This window comes from Babesia microti, chromosome III (genome assembly GCF_000691945.2).
Source record: "Babesia microti strain RI chromosome III, complete genome".
Taxonomy (NCBI): domain Eukaryota; phylum Apicomplexa; class Aconoidasida; order Piroplasmida; family Babesiidae; genus Babesia; species Babesia microti.
In genome coordinates this window covers 460805-481986 of record NC_027207.2, presented here as the reverse complement: position 1 = coordinate 481986, position 21182 = coordinate 460805, and the positions used below count along the sequence as shown (strand labels likewise).

The 21182-nt window shown below is 36.2% G+C and overlaps 14 protein-coding genes across 14 annotated transcripts; 7 read left to right on the top strand and 7 right to left on the bottom strand.

Moving 5' to 3' along the window:
• Nucleotides 1-89: 89 nt before the first annotated feature.
• Nucleotides 90-955, bottom strand: BMR1_03g01360 (step II splicing factor, putative; the record flags this gene model as incomplete). Its single annotated transcript, XM_012793428.1, has 2 exons — nt 90-616; nt 892-955. The coding sequence occupies 2 exons, from the start codon at nt 953-955 to the stop codon at nt 90-92; spliced, it is 591 nt and encodes a 196-aa protein (XP_012648882.1).
• On the top strand, nt 997-2160 carry BMR1_03g01355 (TSR4, pre-rRNA-processing protein TSR4; the record flags this gene model as incomplete). Its single annotated transcript, XM_012793427.1, has 1 exon — nt 997-2160. The coding sequence occupies one exon, from the start codon at nt 997-999 to the stop codon at nt 2158-2160; it is 1164 nt and encodes a 387-aa protein (XP_012648881.1).
• A 282-nt stretch (nt 2161-2442) lies between these two features.
• BMR1_03g01350 (hypothetical protein) lies at nt 2443-3627 on the top strand (the record flags this gene model as incomplete). Its single annotated transcript, XM_012793426.1, has 1 exon — nt 2443-3627. One exon carries the CDS (start codon nt 2443-2445, stop codon nt 3625-3627), a length of 1185 nt encoding a protein of 394 aa, XP_012648880.1.
• BMR1_03g01345 (transcription initiation factor TFIIE alpha subunit) lies at nt 4656-6040 on the bottom strand (the record flags this gene model as incomplete). Its single annotated transcript, XM_021481924.1, has 5 exons — nt 4656-4741; nt 4826-5044; nt 5066-5435; nt 5457-5697; nt 5721-6040. 5 exons carry the CDS (start codon nt 6038-6040, stop codon nt 4656-4658), a joined length of 1236 nt encoding a protein of 411 aa, XP_021338506.1.
• Nucleotides 6616-7464, top strand: BMR1_03g01340 (ubiquitin C; the record flags this gene model as incomplete). The annotated part of the gene is made up of 1 exon (XM_012793424.1): nt 6616-7464. One exon carries the CDS (start codon nt 6616-6618, stop codon nt 7462-7464), a length of 849 nt encoding a protein of 282 aa, XP_012648878.1.
• A 1052-nt stretch (nt 7465-8516) lies between these two features.
• Nucleotides 8517-9953, top strand: BMR1_03g01335 (MFS transporter, SP family, sugar:H+ symporter; the record flags this gene model as incomplete). The annotated part of the gene is made up of 1 exon (XM_012793423.1): nt 8517-9953. One exon carries the CDS (start codon nt 8517-8519, stop codon nt 9951-9953), a length of 1437 nt encoding a protein of 478 aa, XP_012648877.1.
• Nucleotides 9954-10281: 328 nt separating this feature from the next.
• Nucleotides 10282-11832, top strand: BMR1_03g01330 (DNA topoisomerase VI, b subunit, putative; the record flags this gene model as incomplete). The annotated part of the gene is given in 12 exon segments (XM_021481923.1): nt 10282-10601; nt 10621-10741; nt 10762-10839; nt 10863-11155; nt 11176-11228; nt 11250-11290; nt 11311-11370; nt 11390-11449; nt 11470-11574; nt 11594-11720; nt 11745-11784; nt 11805-11832. 12 exon segments carry the CDS (start codon nt 10282-10284, stop codon nt 11830-11832), a joined length of 1326 nt encoding a protein of 441 aa, XP_021338505.1.
• Nucleotides 12155-12730, bottom strand: BMR1_03g01322 (TVP38/TMEM64 family membrane protein slr0305; the record flags this gene model as incomplete). Its single annotated transcript, XM_021481922.1, has 5 exons — nt 12155-12205; nt 12226-12284; nt 12305-12437; nt 12459-12667; nt 12688-12730. The coding sequence occupies 5 exons, from the start codon at nt 12728-12730 to the stop codon at nt 12155-12157; spliced, it is 495 nt and encodes a 164-aa protein (XP_021338504.1).
• An 8-nt stretch (nt 12731-12738) lies between these two features.
• Nucleotides 12739-13250, bottom strand: BMR1_03g01321 (hypothetical protein; the record flags this gene model as incomplete). The annotated part of the gene is made up of 2 exons (XM_012793421.2): nt 12739-12840; nt 12861-13250. 2 exons carry the CDS (start codon nt 13248-13250, stop codon nt 12739-12741), a joined length of 492 nt encoding a protein of 163 aa, XP_012648875.2.
• Nucleotides 13251-14214: 964 nt separating this feature from the next.
• On the bottom strand, nt 14215-15537 carry BMR1_03g01320 (hypothetical protein; the record flags this gene model as incomplete). The annotated part of the gene is made up of 1 exon (XM_012793420.1): nt 14215-15537. The coding sequence occupies one exon, from the start codon at nt 15535-15537 to the stop codon at nt 14215-14217; it is 1323 nt and encodes a 440-aa protein (XP_012648874.1).
• Nucleotides 15538-15893: 356 nt separating this feature from the next.
• On the bottom strand, nt 15894-17022 carry BMR1_03g01315 (DnaJ protein, putative; the record flags this gene model as incomplete). The annotated part of the gene is made up of 4 exons (XM_012793419.1): nt 15894-16070; nt 16091-16548; nt 16569-16674; nt 16696-17022. The coding sequence occupies 4 exons, from the start codon at nt 17020-17022 to the stop codon at nt 15894-15896; spliced, it is 1068 nt and encodes a 355-aa protein (XP_012648873.1).
• BMR1_03g01310 (hypothetical protein) lies at nt 17032-18002 on the top strand (the record flags this gene model as incomplete). Its single annotated transcript, XM_021481921.1, has 5 exons — nt 17032-17456; nt 17477-17666; nt 17687-17845; nt 17866-17959; nt 17983-18002. The coding sequence occupies 5 exons, from the start codon at nt 17032-17034 to the stop codon at nt 18000-18002; spliced, it is 888 nt and encodes a 295-aa protein (XP_021338503.1).
• A 45-nt stretch (nt 18003-18047) lies between these two features.
• Nucleotides 18048-18660, bottom strand: BMR1_03g01305 (hypothetical protein; the record flags this gene model as incomplete). Its single annotated transcript, XM_021481920.1, has 2 exons — nt 18048-18581; nt 18604-18660. The coding sequence occupies 2 exons, from the start codon at nt 18658-18660 to the stop codon at nt 18048-18050; spliced, it is 591 nt and encodes a 196-aa protein (XP_021338502.1).
• On the top strand, nt 19038-20787 carry BMR1_03g01300 (Uncharacterized protein C18H10.09; the record flags this gene model as incomplete). Its single annotated transcript, XM_021481919.1, has 6 exons — nt 19038-19851; nt 19874-19992; nt 20013-20088; nt 20109-20232; nt 20253-20541; nt 20710-20787. The coding sequence occupies 6 exons, from the start codon at nt 19038-19040 to the stop codon at nt 20785-20787; spliced, it is 1500 nt and encodes a 499-aa protein (XP_021338501.1).

The following is a 21182-nucleotide window of genomic DNA, read 5'->3' as shown; positions in this document are numbered from 1 at the left end:
ATTGTACAAATATAACTTAAATTTATCTGTACTGGCATCAGTTGGATTTCTAATGGAAAATAATTTTAAGAACAAAATAAAAAGTTACTCTAGTGTAACGAAATCAAACTACCCAACGTCTGCGCCAAACCAGTCATGTGTCTCACCTCCTTCCGTTTCTTCTTCTTAATCTCCGTGGGTTTTGCGATAAAGTTAGAACAGGCTGAGTTTTTGTCATATGATTCGCAGCACTTATATCCCCATCGGTCGTTAACCTTATCATAACAACTACCATATACCGATGAATGGTTGTTAGGCATTATGTTCTCCTTGTATTTAGACTTAGCCCAGACTCTAGCTTGCTGCCTGCTACGTTTCTCGCTATTAACAACCTCGCCCGAAGTGAACGATCTTTCTTGGAGGACTTTGATATACTCGGAGTGTTCCTCATCAATTTCCTGTTCCCTTCTTCTGATTTCTCTTAGGAGTTGGCGTTGTTCCTGCTGCCTCAGGTCATTAGTAATTTGACGAAGTTTAATCTCCTCCTCTCTCTTCTCTAACATCTCCTTCTGGCGCTTGAGCTCTCGCTGGTGCTTTTCCTCTGCGATCCATACTTTTTCCAGGTTTTCAAAGTTGCCTAAATAAATTTAAGAATTATTTTAATCACTAAGTAACGGAATTAATGAGAATTCATATTGTTTGAATAAATATTTCATAAATCCTCGGATAATTTGGTAACAATTAGTCAATAAATTGTTTATTAGTTAATAAAATAGTATATTAATTTATTAATTAACTACAATATTTGGTATTTGAACCGTTTGGCAGTGAAACATGTACATTTATCGGTAAAGCAACATAACAAACATAATTCTACAATTAAATATACAATGGAATTGTGTAAGAACTCACCTGGGTGAAATTCCTTGTGGTTAATAAAGGCGGCCGACTTATTGCCAATCTTCCCTATCCACATTTTTAGTCGCAGGCGTAGAGCACAGATACCCCAACACCACTATGGATGTACCTCCAGCGCTGGGTTGGGTGAGCGGATTTGAACCGTGGGAAATTACTAGAGAACACTTCCCTTGCAAAGTAGGTGGTATGCCAGCATGGCTTTCGCTAAATTTGCCATCACAGACCGAATTTCTGTGTAATGAATGCGGAAATGTGTTGACATTTTGCCTGCAATTGTATGCGCCAGATGATCGCTATGATCATGCATTCCATCGCAGTCTCTACTTTTTTATCTGTCAACCCTGTGGTAATAATTTTGCCATCATTCGCAACCAATTGCCTAGGGATAATCAGTTCTTTGGTTACAACCCCCTTGAATTTGGTGTAACCCTAGATTCCACCAAAGAAATTCGCGGTTGCTGTGCTGATTGTGGGCTACCATGTCACTCTACTCAAAGTAATAAATCTCTCGGCAAAGTAGCTGATAATATAAGCAGAGAATCTACTTTGATAGATTCTTTGCCTAATGGTACTAGCTTACATAAAAGGTGCGAAATAGCCCGAACACATAAAACGTTAAAAACAACATTCCCTGAGTATGTAATCAACATAACTACACTAGATGAGGTAAAAGATGATTATTCGCATGAGCATCAATTGTATCAAAAGTATTTGTCAATCAATGGCCAAGATATACCAGTATCCACTAATAAAATTGCAGAATCACCGGAGTCTGATATATGTTTTACCCAACCAACATCTGAAAACAATATACGATCTGTTAGTAGCGTTTTTGTGGAAAAAAATGTAGAAATGGAGGATTACGAGGAGACATACGATGCCATTGAGGAACAAAAATACAATATGTTCGGAAATGACACTTCATATGATCGATTTTGTCAAATCACTGGTCACCAAGATGTAATCTATTATGAGCGCCATGGCAACCCATTATGGGTTAGCAATAGGAATAGGAAATTAGGCGATGAAATAATGGACTGGGAGCCGCCAAAATGCAGCCATTGTGGTGGAAATCGCAGCTTTGAATTCCAAATTCTTCCACAATTATTGTACTATTTGGACAATGAGAGAGTAGATTTTAGTTCAATTGCAGTATATACATGTGCCAATTCATGCGCAATAGATGGTTATGTAAGGGAATTTGTTAGACCAGAATATGAGCCACAAGTAAAGCTAAACGGTGCGTGGAAGGGTATATGTTAATTTTTTGCACGTATACAACTAATTTTTGCAACTTAAAGGCAAATTTTCTTATAACTGCATAATTATATGCGATCTTGCTATGGAATCTCAAGTAGACATACACCATACTCACTAAATGCAGGGTATAATTGTTGCAAGATGTAGTTTGTGGAATTAGTATGGATTTTTCAGCGGAATCAGTGTGAAATTTGTGGGCTGTAGTGTAGATTGTGTGATTTAAATATTAAGTGTTAAATGTACCGTGAACTCTGCCCCATAAGTTGTAGTGTGCGTTAGTATAAAATGAGAGAATCATTCGCACTAGTGTCTTGTCTAGCACTGGGGCTGTGTATAAACGTAGAAGCTCGTGGATTGGGTAATAACAGTGATGAAAGTGGCATTGGTGATATCAGCGAACACAACACTCTTAATAATCGCGTAGAATCCAGTGATGCAAGTGATCAAATCATCACTGAAACAAATGACTCAAAAAACAATGCATCATTATTTAGTGTAAGTACTAAGGTTGAATTGGGGTCACCGCTCATGGTTGCCACCCCGTTTGGTTGTGCAATTTTGGCCCAGCCTAGTGACAAACAGGCTCCTGTTGAAAACGACCCCCTACCGAACGTAAAGGGGGAGTGGCTTTCATTTGATTTCACTTTATCCGATCTTTCTGACTGCACTGAAGTAACAGATGCCATATTGGCGCAACTGAGGCATCAATTGTTATCTCAATATCCATCGAGCACTACAGAATCCCCCATCTCACTCCACAGCTCTTCTAGAAACGCATCAAATGATGAAAACTACAACTTTTCCAATGCATTATCTCCAAATGAGAGGGATGTGGAGTTTAGAGAGAAGTTGAGCGTTACAATGCATCCTACTACACTGGATAATGTATATGTGCTGAGGTTTATCTTGCTGGATGAGCCGCATCCACTTGCAGAGTCTAACATTGTTAAGGCGTTATCTGCATTGAATGGGGATTTTGGAGATGATTCATCGCTAAATGGCAGTGAAGATAGATCGAACAATTCCAACAATGCTCAGGATTTTGATAACATGTCAGAAATGAGTGCCTCTGGAATTGGCAAAGAGATTGATTTGTCCAAAAAAATATTGGAAGAACTCAGCAGCTCAAAATCAGAATCTGTCGAATGCATGAGCCTAGCGGCTACTGAAAAAGATTGCAAAACATATTCAAAGTGCGATATTTTGCGTCTTGATGGGAAGGATGTCTGTTTCGTATCACCTAGGACTGCCTTCTGGCTCCTTGAAACCAAATGCGCTCTTCAGTCAAAATCGGCTCTACTGGGCGTGGCAAAGGATTTAACTTCCGCTGGCATGCTTACTGAAGAAAACTATCAGACCTTGAGGAGCAGTTTCGATGTGGACCACATCTGCAGCACTATAACTCATAGTTATTTTGCCAATTCAAAACGACTTAGTTCTGTTATTCCACCCAAAGCTTTTGAGCTATAACAACTTTTGTTGCTAATTTTCTGATAATGTGATGTATTTTATTTGCGAAGGTTATAATTTTTTCATCCAATATTATGTTATATGTGAATTTAATATATAATAAAATCCGTAAATTTTGAGGGAATCTCATATACTGATATAAGTTGTACTACACTACCGGTACCACATGGTTATTTTTGTTTATTGCAGATAAAGTATTATTTATGTAGCCAATAATAATTAGTTAATGTCATTTGTTGATAAATATTTATGATAATAAGATTGTTGTTGATTAATTAACCAGTCACTTTCACACGTATGATGAACTATTATTATTGCATGCCCGAAGATGCGTATTTATTATTGTTCCACTCTACAATCAATTATGTTTATAATAAAATATAATATTTTTCATGAAACCACTTAAATCATCAAGCAATTAGATATCATCAATCAGAATATATTTATAATAAATGTATTTAGCCATTTTATGAGGGATCGAATTTTTTATGTGCCATTTTTGTCTATTTATAGTAGATGACATTTAATTCCATATTAGTAAATATATTTATTTAAATCCATCGAAATTTAAATAAAAAATCAATTTAATTATCACTTAATAACACTAGTATGTGTGATCTGTATGCAAAAATATTTTTTATGCTTTTATTTTTAATATTATGTGAAATTTAATTTCCAGTTGTTAATTCCTAATTCTATAAATTGGATAGATTAATCTACCATTTATTTCACTAAAATAATACATTGGTATTTTATATAAACACTTAATTGTTTATTTAAGAAATCGCATATATATATGTTAACACGTATAGATGTATGTAGCAAATCACTAAATGCACTTGTGAGTTGTGCCTATCTATTATAATTAATTTACTCACAAACATATATATCGCCTGTAATAATTAGGCCAAATATTTTTGTAATTAAGCTTAACAATTGCAAACGGCACGGCATGTCAGCTACCAACTAAACATATATAACTAATGATAAGCTAGTGTTATGACATACTGTACAATTTAAAAAGTGGGTCATATATTGTTCAAGTACCTGTCGTAAAGGTCTGAAAAGTGCTGAAACTCCTCCATCGTCATTTCGTCCTGTAGATTCTCCGCTTCTACGTCACATTGCAAAATAACTTATTTGGTTATATAATTTACTTTAGTTACATGATAAATCATATAACAAATATGAAACCTACCTTGTAGTGTGTAATAAGAATTGAGTTTGGATATGAAGAAATTAGGAACGTCTTTAGGATTATCATTAGTCATTTTCACATCATCAGACACCTTTATAACCAAACGACCGCCAACTGGTGTATTAGCTTGTGCTAATGGCCTTTTGAAATTCAAATTGAGGCTTGTTTTCATGTGGAATTTTATTTTATTGGTACTGGTACTTTGGCCCACATCGCTTGCTATGTAACTATTTGGATTACCTGGCCTTTTGGGGATAAAGGGGATTGTAATGTTATCGGCAACCGATGTAGCAGAAGATGACATGCTTTGGGACAATTCTTGCTTATTGCAATGATCAATATCATTTATCATTGTTGTTTTAGGAGATGTAGATGACGTTTTTTCTTTTATTTGTTCTGGCAACGATGTTATTGGGTTTGGAACTCTCAACAGCATTCTTTGCAGCGGAGTCTCAAGTGATCCAATATTTGATGGTTTATTGCGGTTGAATATGGCAAATACTGGTACTTGCATTCCCCATGCAGCACTTAAATGTTTCTTTAGCTCTCTCGTCTGTTGCTCGAAACGACGAATCTGTGATTCACAACTGTCTTGTTTCTTTTTTAAATCCTACGTGAACTGTATTTTTACATCTAAAACAAGTCTGGTTTTGCAATCACACAAAAATTGAGAATCTTTTGGGTCCAAATGACACATTTGTACTTCAAGACCATCGTATGTTGAGTTACAGTTTGGACAGATATAAATGTCTATGTCATTAAGACGATCTTTCTGTCTCTGCAACAATTCTTCAATTGATTTCATTTTGTAGTACACAGTTAGCACTAGGTAGTTACTCAATCGGTAGAAGCATTGGGAATTGATTACTTCTCTAAGTTAATCTTAGTTTAATACCGTGATACTGAAATCCCGGCAACTTTGTCATTTGGTTTGTAAACTGTATCACAAGGTTCAGTTATTGGTACACCACTAGCTGTATCTTTGGCCAAATATCTTTGCTTGTACATCTTAGTGCAAATTTCCCTGACCTTTTTGTCGGGAATACCGATTGCCAATTCAATATCCTTATCACATAAGGATCTTTCTGTATGGAGTAATAGATCGCATATAACAATTTCCTCGTCACAAAGGAAGAGACGGCTAAAAGACTCAACTAGGGCAGCGAATATCTGTTTGTTGTATCCCTTCTTCACGTAGGGGGCATTGGCATTCATGATTGCAGTGATAGGGTTTTATTGCATTATGGACACTCTAGTTATATTCACAGCAATTATTACTTGGTGGATACATATATTGAGTGATAATGAATTAAATTGGTGTAAATATGAGGGTTTAAAAATTGTAGAATCATCAAAATTGTTTTAATAATTATTGAGCAAATAGAAATTCCACAAAATTTCCTTTCAATTACTTTGATTGCTCAATGAATTGCGTGAGCAATTCATTTATTCTCCTCTGTGCAACATATATGTGGTCTGAAAGGAGTTTAGATTGTGTTACAATTGTTTTGATATCATTATTTTGAGTTTCGTTGGGTTTTATAGTTGTTATGTGTGAATAAACGTAGTGAGCGTGATCTATAATGTGGTTATCACCGGAATTGTCACGACTAGTGTCCCTGAATGTGATAGCCTGGATTGGTATTCTGGGCTGGTTCATATGGCCCCCATGCCCCAGGTATAACCACAGTAACAGTTACTATAGTATCTTAGTTGCACCGCGATATTAAAATTGGGGTATTACAATTATAATTGCGCAAACAGAAAAGATACATTGTGAACTAGTAAAAATGCAAATATTTGTAAAAACACTTACGGGTAAAACCATAACCCTTGAGGTGGAACCTAGTGATACTATTGAAAATGTAAAGGCTAAGATTCAAGACAAGGAGGGAATTCCCCCCGATCAACAACGACTAATTTTTGCTGGAAAACAATTGGAGGACGGTCGTACACTTTCAGATTATAACATACAAAAGGAATCGACGCTTCACTTAGTGTTAAGGCTGAGAGGTGGAATGCAAATATTTGTAAAAACACTTACGGGTAAAACCATAACCCTTGAGGTGGAACCTAGTGATACTATTGAAAATGTAAAGGCTAAGATTCAAGACAAGGAGGGAATTCCCCCCGATCAACAACGACTAATTTTTGCTGGAAAACAATTGGAGGACGGTCGTACACTTTCAGATTATAACATACAAAAGGAATCGACGCTTCACTTAGTGTTAAGGCTGAGAGGTGGAATGCAAATATTTGTAAAAACACTTACGGGTAAAACCATAACCCTTGAGGTGGAACCTAGTGATACTATTGAAAATGTAAAGGCTAAGATTCAAGACAAGGAGGGAATTCCCCCCGATCAACAACGACTAATTTTTGCTGGAAAACAATTGGAGGACGGTCGTACACTTTCAGATTATAACATACAAAAGGAATCGACGCTTCACTTAGTGTTAAGGCTGAGAGGTGGAGTTATTGACCCATCTCTAGCACTGCTGGCACAAAAGTACAATTGTAATAAGATGGTTTGCCGCAAATGTTATGCTAGACTCCCTCCCCGTGCAACAAATTGCCGCAAGAAAAGGTGTGGTCACTGTAACGATCTAAGGCCAAAGAAGAAGATCAAGGGCAACTAAATTGTTTAATTCAAAAACTCTCAATCTTTTATGGAAAAGAAGAAAATCATTTTCTCATAAACTGAAGCACATACACATTTGTTCCAGATGTGAGTTGCGTTAAATAGTTATTTGAATTTGTGTTGCTATTTTTCACCGCAAGGCACAAATCGTTCGGTTTGTTTTTTAGAACTTTATTTAAATGACAAAGATCATTTAATTCGAACTGCACAGCCTTAATTACGCCAAATAATGCTAAGCGAGTCAAGCTTACACAAAATTGCAACTGGCTGGAAAATTACATGCATGGGTAACTAAAATCAGCAGCAATGACTTGAAAATAAATAATTGTGACATTGAATACTGCAATAATGAAGTATCGTAGGTAGTAGATATATATAGGGCAACCTTAGTATAGGTTAAGTGATATATGGAATGTATTAGTTAAAGTATATGTGAAGGGTTGGTTATTTCAAAACAATTCCATATATGCTGATGATTGATTTAGACACAAATAAATGTATTAATAAGTTATATCTATGAATAGTATGGGCATGCATGTAACAATCATAACATAGGATAGAAATTTATTAGGATTTAGAAAAACGTTGTAAACATTTCTAAAAGGCCAATAGAATTAATATTTACAAGCATTAACTTTGATATTGACACTAACATTTGGAACCAACCGTGATATTAGTGCAGCGTGAACGACATGTCATAAAATCTAATAACAACTATGGGTAGTATTTTTAGAAACTTCATTTACAAAATATAAATGTAACATTATGTGTAATTTTTGTCTATACCTAGAATCATATATTCTAAAAAATGAGTACAGGAGTACAGGTAGCCAAATGATCTTGTGCTAACTAAGGGAATTTTTACATATTAGTGTAAATAACTACAAAGGAGTGTGATGGATATGTGAATCCTGATGGATATGTGAATCCTTATGTATATATATATAATTTACAGTGAAAATTTTTGGGAGGAGTACTGTGACGTACAAAAGGAGATAGTAGTGTAAAACGCGTACTCCCCCATATCACAAAATGAAAACAGTATTTTATATGAGCATTGTGGCTGCGTGCTGCGGTGCTATGAATTTTGGAATCCACACTGTCAGCTTCAATGCTTCAAGGGATTTTGCCGCTGTAGACTTGAAATGGTGTGATGATGACAATGCCAAACGTGCGACTTGTGACACTGCTGTTAAATATGGCGGTATGCTATCATCTTTCGTATTTCTAGGGGCTACTTTAGGTGCTGGGCTGACTAGTGTGATTGTAAAGTTTGGACGAAGGAAGGCTTTGTTGTTCATACACTTGTTAAATATCGTTGGTACTATATTATGTGTCGCTGCACAGGAGTTCGTTACCCTATTGATAGGAAGGTTGATTGCAGGCCTTGGTGTGGGCATGTCGGTTGTAGTACCTTTGTATATCTCTGAAATCTCGCCAACTAAATCTAGAGGATTCTATTCCAGTTTCTACCAGTTTTTCATAGTTTTTGGGCAGTTGGTCACTAATTCTCTACAATTATTATATTTTAGAGTAGTAGAAGATGATAAGACTAAGGAATTTGTATTAAGCACTACGGATATGTTTTTGTGGCGCTTCATTATTGGGTTACCCATTTTATTCTCGCTAATTTCTATTACTATTTTCATGACTGTAAGCAGGTTTGAGACCCCAAGACAGCTCATGGTAGAAGGGAAATCAGATGAAGCCAAAAAGGTTTTGACTATTTTACATGGAGAAGAAGAGCTACAAAGTGAATTTGAGTCGGTGCTTAATGATGTTGAATCTAGTAAAGTTTCAGACGCTTCCCCAAATATGGTCGAAGATGGTGATGGTGTTGTAGCATCTAAACAACTGGGCTTAATAAAATGCATGTCATCGCCAAAATACTTCAAAGTTATTGTCATAACATTAGTTATATCATCTCTTTCTCAACTATCCGGTATTAACGTACTTATGGCAAACGCTACGCGCCTCTTTTTCTCAATTTTGGGCCGTGTATACCTGGCGACAACCGTATCTTCAATGTTTACAATGGTTAACCTCATTACCACAATAGTTGCAGTGTTTATCATTGACAAGGTTGGTAGGAGAAAGTTGCTGATTGTGGGTACTGTTATAATGTCTTTATTTATGATCCCAGCTTCTATATCTTTGATAGCTTACCCTGAGCATCAAACCACGCAAATCCTATGTATTATTGGCGCTGTTGGCTTTTGTATTGGTTTTTCAATTGGATTTGGTTCTGTATTGTGGGTGTACTTTGTTGAGGTTTATCCGCCTGAGATCAAGGATTACTCCGTCTCTGCCGCGACACTAATTAATTGGATATCAGGCTTTGCAATTGTCTTAGCATCTGATGCCATGTTGAGTTATAGTAAGGCATTGGTATATTCTATATTCACTGTAGTTTGTGTTGTATCTACAGTGGTTTGTGTGTTATTTGTGAAGGAAACTAGTGGAATGGCAATTGGCAAGGCATACTAATTTTTTTAATTATTTAAAACAACTCAATTCATGTAAAGTATTTGAAGTATTTGTTTAATTTTTAGCTCTGTTTTTACATTTAAAACTTTGAGAGTTTCTGCGCAAATTTTCTCTGGTTTGTGAGATTTTTATTTTTACTAGTTACTACTTTATTTCCGATTCTAAAATTTCTCCTTAATTTCCCCTCTACTATCTATAGTAGTGAGATATGAACAAATATCAATATTGCTTTAAACAGTGAAATATTATTAATTATCATGGAACCCAACGCAAATAACAAGCACACGGCGATATTCCTCGAAAAAAGTGATTAAAAGGCAATTCAGACATGGAAGTACTCGGTTTCGATGCTGGAAATTCAATTTTTATGACGCTGAAGGAATTGGTGGACAATGCAACGGATGCCTGCATAAACACAAATGGTGCTAAAATTTGTGTGGAAATCAATGATTGCTACGGTTATGAAATAACTGTGAGTGACAATGGATGTGGTTTGGATCCCTCTTCCATAGAATCCATTGGTATACTATTCAGTAGTGTCAAGGCTAATAGTCATTCCCTGGGCAGATTTGGCCTAGGACTTAAATCGGTAAATTGTACACATAAACAGATATTGCAATGTAGTAAACTCATATCATTCATAACTAAGTAAGTATGAATGATTTAGAATCGCTGCAAGCAGTGGAATATCTTTTAAATTGGCGCTAGATAATGAATACCAACCTTATGTATACAATGTTACAGAAACAAGTGTTTGTGATTGGAGTACCGTTATTTCCGTCTTTATCGTAATGCAGTGCGTATTTAGAATTCCAATATTGATATAAGTGTTGTTTTAAACTCCATATTAGGTTATTCAAAGATGCTATCATTTCTTCACCCTGTAGTAACAATTCGTTCATATACCAGATTAGCTATTCTATACAACATGCTGGACATATATATGTGTACCATATGACACAAAAATCACATTTAGAACGAGTATCTGCTTTGATTAGTGACATCATCGTTATTTCACAAATTGATACCACGGGTGATTGTGGAAGTGACACTAACAGTGTTGATGGGATTAATGTAACAGCAGGGTTGTTCAGTGAAAGAGTTGAATGTAGATATGGAAACTGTGTGATATTTACTAGTGTAAATGGGATGCCATTATTGTCCAAATATGCCAAACCATGCAGTATATATTGCGGATGCAGGTAGACACTATATTATTTAGTAAATTTATCGAGAAAGGAGGCCACGAATTTGGAATATCTCCCAGTAGAAATTGTAACAAAAACAGGCATTTAGGTCCGAAATTACCATTTAAATTTGAAAATGGCCTTGAAAATGTATCTTAAACACGAATTAGGTTGCAAGTATAACTAATGTTAAATTGCCAGAGGATGGGAAGTGGGCTAACCTATTTATGGTATATAGTACTGAATTAGATTGTTGATGTCAAAATTAGTGATCCTAAGTATGGCGATTTGGCAAAGACGCATATTAAGGTGCCTGGCTTTGTATTTAGAACGGCGAAGTCAAAGAAAGAGTTTACATATCATGTGTGGAGGCCATGACACAACTTAAGTCGCAAGTCGGTGTATATGAACTAGAATCTCTGAGTAATTACAAAGTGAGCGATTAATAATCAGACCCGAATAGGATTGTTTTACTCCAAACAATTGGCACTTAATATCGTTAGTATACTCAATCATTCCACTGATGACTTTAGGGAACGTGTCTTCGCCTATCTAAGATGTAAAGGGATCAATTATAATAGTGAGTGATTGCATATTTATTTAGATATTAAGAGATTAGAAACGTTAATTGAAAAGAAGATTAAGTATGAAAATGTTTATTTAGCGAACAATTTGGATTAAGTAGCAACTAATTTAATACGACCATAATATATAGTAGTTATGGAGCATATCATTAGCGACCAATTATGAATACTATCATTCAATATATAATCACAAACAAATTAATTTACAAATCTAAATTAAGCATGTAAATCATGCACAATCACCAATACAAATATAATCACTTACAGCAAATCATTAATTGCCCACATTCAACAATCATTCTGCAAATGATATAATTACGATGTGTGACTGACTGAAAGTTATGTCAAATAAAAAATTAAGCTATGGTACAGTTAAAAATCCATGGAAAATATTGGTATGACCAATGTTGTTAAGATAATATACAAAATTCTAGACTTGTATATTATTCTTGACCAGATTGTAGGTGTAGATGATACCGGCCTAAATGCATGTTTACCTACTGCAGACAATGAGATCCCCAATATAGTTAGAATTACGCTTTCAGCATTTAAAAAGAAAGCTAAATAACAACACACTTACACATATCAGTCACTACATAGCCCAAAATGGACCCAATATAGGAAAGTACAAATATACCGGGATAGGCAGCGAAATTACCGACAGAAAAGCAGAAAAATGTTACATCAGTGGTTCCAAGTATGTAACTGATCATCTGCATGACATTGTTGCTTACTGCATGTGGCAAAAGTGGTGATATCCTAAGCATTGCAACTACTCGTAAACCCATATTATCAGCAGTGCGATTGATTGAGTTATAATATTTATTTGAACAAAAAATACGTTTTACACCATTATAAAGCAAGTATTTGGATATTATAAAGCATATAGAGGAACCAATTAGATATCCAACGAATGACGAAAGAGATGCGAATAAGATGCCCCCTGAGTGAAATTTATATCACATAATTTCCCATAAATTTTTGAGAAAACGAAACCCGAAGACATGATCTAAATTAGTTGAAACTTTCCATGAGTTCAATTGGCATGAAGACAGGGAAACATGCGGATAGAGCTAGGATGTAGTATAGGAAGGATATAGGGCCCAATTTCGAAACCTAATTCTATAAAAGCTTACCTTATTTGCGAACATTTTAATCACATTCCCTATTTTCTCCCTAAATATCACACATAAAATCAGTATAATAATCCATGCCATGACAAAAATCTTAATACATAAACTAGAGGACTTGTTTTTACTCTCATTTTCATTGAGTAGCAACATGCCGTTATCAAAATCATTATCTAAAAAAGATGAATCTTCATCCGATTTGCAGTTGACATAGATGTGTAGATCATTGCTATCGCCAACATTCATTGTACAGTTGCCGTATAAGGGGAAGTCAGGCGACATGGACATGGACCCATCTTCAATGGAGGACTCAGCCACTTCCTCATTCCACTCTCCTTCAAAATCCCCGTCATTGCGAGGCTGGTTTTTATTGCCTAATTTGTTTTTCTTCGGCATCACCACACGCCCACACACACTACAGCGCACTATTATCAACACGTTGTGCCTATAAATATAAGTTATTCCAGTGATATCATATAAAATTCAATAATAGCCATAATTTATACACACCTGCCTAGATATTTCAGCACTTACAATTTGACGCATATTAATTATTGTGCATGGGAAACGTGGCACACATATTAATGATTCCCATAACTACACATTTTCTCAAAGCAAAAGATCATTTTAGCTGCTTGTTATTATTTACACAAAAAAGAAAGCCCTATACGCAAATTTCAAGCAAGATTTATCGGTTATCAGTATGAATTGTTTACACATTAGTATTTTCTAGAACTAGTTGTCTGAAAATGTTACCAATTCTATTAAACATTTCCGTTATACACCAGAGATAATCGCCACAAATCAATGCTACTTGGGCTAACTGATCTAACCTCGTAATTAAACAAAATAACTACCCCTAGTTCTACACATACGGTCACTCATCAAAACATGGATTTGAAATCATTTATATCAAATTATTCGATCCTTTATTATTAAATGTTGAAATGATCAAGTGTAATACATATAATTGAAAAATTAACAAAGCTCGCAACAAGATCAAGTCAGACATATAACGCATATGGGGTGATGATGCCTGAACTCGTAAAATATCGATCCACCAGACAAATTCCTGTTAAATCATTTTCAATCAATAATTTACTGTGATTACCAGAACAAATGGCTGATTAAATTAGCTAAACTGTCTGATTAACCGCGTATGCTATTTTAATGCTAGTCCATCGATCCAAATTACTCTAAATAATATGTACCAGCGACTTTTCTATAATTGATTGTGGAAGAGTCAATGACAACTGTCAAAATTCCCTACTATATCACATTTCTTTAACCAATTAATTGTGTTATTATCATCCATCCACTTTCTTAGGGGGATTTCGCAGATTTAGATCCGTTCGTCAATTTACATTTTCGCAGATTTAGATCCGTTCGTCAATTTACATTTACCAATGAAATTAACATTATAGTGTAGAAGGGTTGAAAATATGATAGAAAATGTCGAAAAACCGATCATAATGCCAATAAAGCATTGTACTAAATCGCTAAAACGCGTGGATCCCAAAACGTAAACTAGAGATGCCCCGCCCCAAGAAAGTACATTGCAGATGCTGAGAAAGGTCTTCTGGTAAGCAAACATATCAACCCTGAAGAAAAACTTATAAAGAAGAGGCCCGTCGCCGGAAATGTAGGCGAGAATATAAATGCAAGCCAGCGTGTATTTTAAATAGACATTATCATTATCTTTAGAATACAATCCTCTGTAAACTGCTGAAAGGACGATAATCGAGGTTTGTAATATGACGTGTATTATGTGAGTAGCGTGATGGTGAATGTTTTGTAAGTAAAATAAAGCGACCGACAATACACAGATAGAAAAGACGAAAAGTACGTGATAGTATAAAAAGTAGTCAGGGGAAAGTGATGAAATGAAGTCGTCAGAAAATATCACAGACAAAAATAAAAACCCTGCATTGGCAAAAATGGAGTAAAAACATATATACACCAAATTAATAATATTCCCAGAATATTTAACATACTCCAATATGTTCTTCTCAGGATATTTCATGCTTTTATAACTCTTCAGTTCCTCAGGCGTACCTCTCACAGTATCAGTAGAATTGGCAAAGTTGGCGATCAAACCAATGGCGAATATACTGTTGAAACATGGCAACAGGAACAACAAACGCCACACCGACTTAACCAACATCGATGCACTGAAGTGGTCATATGCGACGAAGTAAGAAGATGATAGAGCTGATATTAAAATTCCAAAACCAATACCAACATGATGAAGAGGAATATACTTTTGGCAACCCGAGAGCGCTTCTATGATATAAAAGGGAGAGTAGTTTAAAAATGGATACGCAAGCCCAATGAAAAACATCCCCGTGCCAAGTGAAAATATTTCGAAAGAAACTGATGCAATAAACGAGCCTGTTAAAGCAATAACGTGGCCAATACAGATCATGTCTCTAACATTGAGTTTAATTAACCAGAAAAATAATGATGAAGTTACTATTCCCACTATGTACATAACTGATAACATAGTTTTGTAGAAGGAAATAGTATCATCATCATTGTCCTGGTACCATTCGAATACTTGTGACAAAACATCAAACCCATAGGACTGGATTCCTAGACTCAACCCTATAGATACTCCACCCAAAGTTCCTATCAAGATTATTAGTGGCAAATTTGCCTTTGACGCAGGTCTGTGAGAAAACATCTTGGGCAACCCCACTTCTCCTATCGTAATGACCTATGATTCATGAAATGACTAAGGGTTAAATATATTTATTATATTTAATATATTTGAATATGAATGAAAATATCACTAACATATAACTATTTCTCTTTTGAATTAACTCGTTTTATTTTAAAACACCAAAAATTACCCTTTCCCCATTAGATAGGTCTCTTAGCCCATAACAATCCCATATCTACTCAATAGTTTACAACTAAAATAACAACTATATTATTAGTTTAATATATGTACATTCACACTAGTTAGTTTTTGTTTGTTGATTTGTGACTATAGGTTGAAAATTTTGGCCAAAATAGGCCAGGCCGCTAACTTGTAAATTAATGACTGAGTGATTGCCAGAAAACATATACTAGTGCCCATAGAAAGATGTAAATCGGTCCAGACTTGTACCAAATTTGTCTTTTCGGCAGCTTGACTCGACGGGACCCGGCTATGTGCTTAAGAATTCTTTCAAATGACCCTTTTTGACTATCATTCATGGTCTCCACCAGATTCTAGATCGCTATTACTTTACCTTAACATCTTCCACAATTTGCTCGGAATAATCATGGGGAGATTCCATTTTGGAGTTATTAATTGATTCAAGTTGCGATATTTTATCAAGCAGCACCTTTTCCGTAGACATAGATCCCTTCATCATAGAAATTATTTCTTGTTGATCATCCACGAAAACAAGACACGATATCATGCAACAAAGCGTAAATATTGATGGGAAGATTGAATGTATTAGTTCTATGATTTGGAATCTTAAAATTCCTTCAAAAAGATGAGTCCCAGAAAATGATCCATTCCCCTTGACTAATCTCAATTCTAGCACCAAACCGAATGCCAATATATTGTATATGAAGAATAATTGTCTAGAGAACTTTAGGTATTTTGAATATGTAAAAAAGTAACCAATTGAGTATACGATCATTTGTCTCGAGAAAGCTAGTGTTATGGCATTCAAGATGATTGAATCTGTTGAGTCATCTGAGTAATTTGCGGTTTACCGTTAAACAAATCTCCGTATTTGCTGTAGTACTCCCTAGACTTGTCGTCGGTGAGTATGCTATGGGCATACCTGGCCTTTTCCGCCGTGACGTGATCTATTCCTTCCTACGTCAATTTGAGTGATACATTAGCTATAAATCTAGCATATACAAAGTCAATTTCAGGCTTTGATGCTCTGGGGGTCAATTTTAAATCATCATAAAGCGTTTTACCCACGTCCAACTCCATCCATAATAGAAAAGATGAAACCATTCCACAGATAGTTATCCCAACGTATTTTTTGAAATTATTGGTGGCAAATGGTGGACATAGAGTAAACCTGGTCATCACCGAGCCTATAAAGCAGTGCAGCAGTATTTGGGAAAATCTCATGGGGAAGCCACTGGCGTCACTGTCACCGTATTGTAAAGCATTTTTTGCATTAAAAGAAATCGACCACCCACAATCATCCATTTTGACAAAATGATTGAATATTTGGACATATTTAATAGGTCTAAGCAATTACTCATGGCAAAGGGTTACGAATTTGTGAAACATTGCGAAGTTGGTGAAGTGAGTGAGTCAACACCAGGTTTGAATCAAATTTCTTGTCATATTTATAGTGAAATTAGTAGGTTTATAGACCCTTCAATCGCATCTCCGGAGTTTAATTCGTTATTATCTGATTTTATCGCAGCCAGTTTTTCAGATTTGAAGAGTATCCCATTAGTAATGGATAATTTTTTATCAGAAATAAACAACGCAACTGATGGGTTTGATCGTGATGTTTTTTATAAGAGATGCCATATTTTGGTAAAAATATCCTTTCTAATGGCCACCTTTTGGGCACTTGCATTTGATCAAAAATTGGATACACTTATAGGATTAAAAATTGATCGCACAAACAAGTATTTAGTGTATAATTTAGCAATTTGAAGCATAACATGCTCTGCATGATTACTGATATACGAACCGCTAACAGGAATGCAATGCAGTATTTGGGCGGCGGGTTTAAACTACGCAATTTGTATAGCGTATATAGCGAAGAACAGGCATGCCGTAACATGAAGTCAAAATACATATTAGACTGGCTCAACGAACTGATCGAACACGAGAAGGTACAAATTCAATGATTTAGAACTACGAATTCAAGTGGTGGCCCACATTGTCCCAATCGCTCAACCTCGATATAAATAACACCACGCATAATGGTGTACTTAAGATACTAAATAATGAGATGAAACAAAGAATGAATGAAACGGAGAAACTAAGACTAACTGAAAATGAGACTAAGAAGGTAAGGTTACTACCATTTAGGTTAACGAGAAGCACAAAGCCCTCATAAATTCCATCGGTAAATTTAAAAACGAAGTTTCTGCGATATGCAAGTCACTAGAAAATGTGGAAAAGGGTAATAGTAGTTGGTTGATTTAGGCATAAGTGATTATATATGAGAGATTGATTATACTATTTTGTTTACAATGCAGAGCCTCGGCTGATTATTCTAGGATTTTGCTACAAGAAAGTGCTATAGCCTTGGTACAGACAATTTCCCAGAGATAATCCTGTGCCTCCTTCAAAGTGTGTTTGTCAATGGGTCTAACGATAACTTCATTATTTGGATCTACACCAACTGACGTCGTATTAACGCTGTTTTCATATGGCACTTCGGCTTGCAATCTTGTGCCATTGTAATGTATTTGCATATACCTTTCCATCATTTTTTGATCACTGCAGAACCTTTTGAAGTGTTGGTTCTTGAATATTTGCTCGCATATCGCAACGGAATCACCATTTATGCCCATATTGGTGTCAGTCGATTTATTTTCAAAAGCGGGATAACTTATGCCCTTTATTTGTTGGTAATAACCAGCATCGAAACCGGGTCCATTGGTGACGGTCTTGTACGGTTTACTGAATTTCTGCGTATTTCCTTCGATTTTGGAGGGAGATCGCAGCATATGTGGATTTATTTGTTGACCTACATATACATTTCCTAGCCCATGGGCAAATGAAATCTCATTGTTTATCCACTAGATCAGCACAAATTCTTACCATTACTAGGGAGAATAGGAGACGAAGGGAGGAAACTTTCATTAATGATAGTGCCATTTGGTGCACTAGTGGAAGGTTTGGACATGTCTGTACGATATAGAATAAGACACTGCAAGTTAGCGTGGAAAACGTATGTAAAAATACAAATGAAATAATTTACAAAACTATTTGATTTCTCTTTTATATCTTTATTAGTTTTAGACGTTACGGTAGCTCTGACATGCCATATGGTGGCGACCTTAATTTTTCATTAGGGTACGGTTATGCCTGACAATCATTTTTGTATTTAGTATGGTAAATACTGCACCAAATGAATTAACTGTGATTTATAAACACATTAGGGGCCAATACATCACTTTAAATTACAGAACTGCCACTTTACATATATAATCCGTGTGATGGTTTATGGCGAGCATATATACTAGCGTGTCTAAATGGCATCCAAAATGGAATCTGCCTTTGACGAGGAGATTGAGGCGCTTAGAATAAGTTTTGGAGGGAATTTGAAGCTAACTGCGCACAGCAGTGGCGATACAATCGTTACCCTCGACTACTACCCCTATCCTAACCCATCTGAAACCGTGGATAAGACCCAGTGCATAAAGTATGAAATTACAGTGTCAAAAGATTATCTTAATGGCAAGCCGAGGGCCGATTTTGTGGCCAAACTCAACATACTTAACTCTGATTTTACAACCGCGGACTTGGACAAACTTGCCAAACAGTTTTATATCAAATCATCCATAGCAAATAACTCTGACAAGCCCATTTGCAACGCCATAGAACATACCAACCAGGCAGTCAAATTACTCATGGACAGCAAGACGACACAGTCGGACAGTACTGACACTAAGGCCAATATGAAGGGCGATTGGACCATAGCTGAGCAAAAACTATTGGAGGGTGCCTTAGAACGTAGAAATACAAAGAAGAATTTGGATTGGGAAGTTATCGCGGAAGAAGTGGGATCGAGGAGCGCCAATGAATGCGTAGCCAGGTTCAAATATTGCCTGGAAAAAGTAAGATCTCAATCGGTTCCTAAGCCCGTACCAGATTCCACTATAAACAAAATTTCCGAACACGCATATGATGCTGGTGGGGATAAGTTCGAGATCAATTGTATTGATGTAACTCTTATTGGCATACAATCGTATCGACTTAACTTGCTTAGAGCCGAAGTTGTGTGTAAGCGATGCACAACTTCATTTATACAATCCCTAAAGATTTCTGATACAGAACCACGTGCTGGTATAAAAAACAGTTCATTTAGGTAGCGGACACACTTGCACTCAGTGTAAATCTAAGAGTTCCTTTTACTTATCCCCAGAAATTTGTTACCTGAATAGCTCAAAATTGGGTAGATCAGAATGCCTTGATTGTGTTATAAAGGCACGTTGACTGTGATTTAGGATGTTCTAGAGTGTGATTACTGGATTGTGTGTGAAAAATGCGTTGAAACGTATTCAATCCATAATTTATCTCAGGGTAATCCATGCATAATTCAGGCTGCATCAAGAAGGTTGTCTGCAGGAATTGCTTCCAAACCATGCATTTCGGTTACCAACAGGTATCACTCAATGATGTGATACTTGAAACAACCAAACGAATGCCAAAGACAACAATTTACACGTAACACAATGAATATGTAGTGCAAAAAAGGCGAAGGAGCAAGCGCAAACATTGAACCTAAAGATCGGGACCCCTTTACCGCTAAATGGCACCTGCAAACACTATAAAAAGTCGTTTCGCTGGTTACGTTTCCCTTGCTGCGGCCAGGCCTTCGCTTGCGACGTGTGTCACGACTCTGAAACCGGACACAAATGTGAAATGGCAAAGCTTATGATTTGCGGATTTTGCTCCACCCAGCAGGCATTCTCGAACAAGCCTTGCCGAATGTGCAGCAAAGCTCCGACTGGGAGCAGTTCTTCTCACTGGGAGGTAGGTCTATACTCAAACGCCGCACAACCACAGATGCTCTTGATGTATATGATACCGGTGTGACAGACATTGTGATTGTTTGAACACATCTAGTACAATACTCGGATTGCAGTTAATGTGTGTGCGTATATACAGGGATTGGATTGTATTTTTTCTTAGCTAATGCAGGGTGGTAAGGGGTGCCGAAACCCAGTGAAGTTGAGCAGGAAGGACTCTAGAAAGTATAAACTGATGGGGAAGAAGTAGCACTACACGTTGTCAATTCTTCCTCACCAGCTCCGGCCCCATTGTACATACTTAGACAATATAGCAGCAAGTGTAATGTAGTAGTAATAGTAATCAGGTAGTAATAGTATAGTATATGGTATAGGGTGTATGGTAATTGGTATATGGTATAGGGTGTATGGTAATTGGTATATGGTATAGGGTGTATGGTAATTGGTATATGGTATATTAGTATACTAGTAATGTAGTATATGAGTAATAGTATACTAGCGTGTAGTATGTTGGTAATAGCATATTATTAAACTAATGGTGGTAATAGTGAGTAAAAAGCCGAGAGACGAAAATCCCCGGCCCCATAGACCATCGAAGATAGACTGACCATCAACAATTGACCTTCTAATTAATTCGGTTTGGAG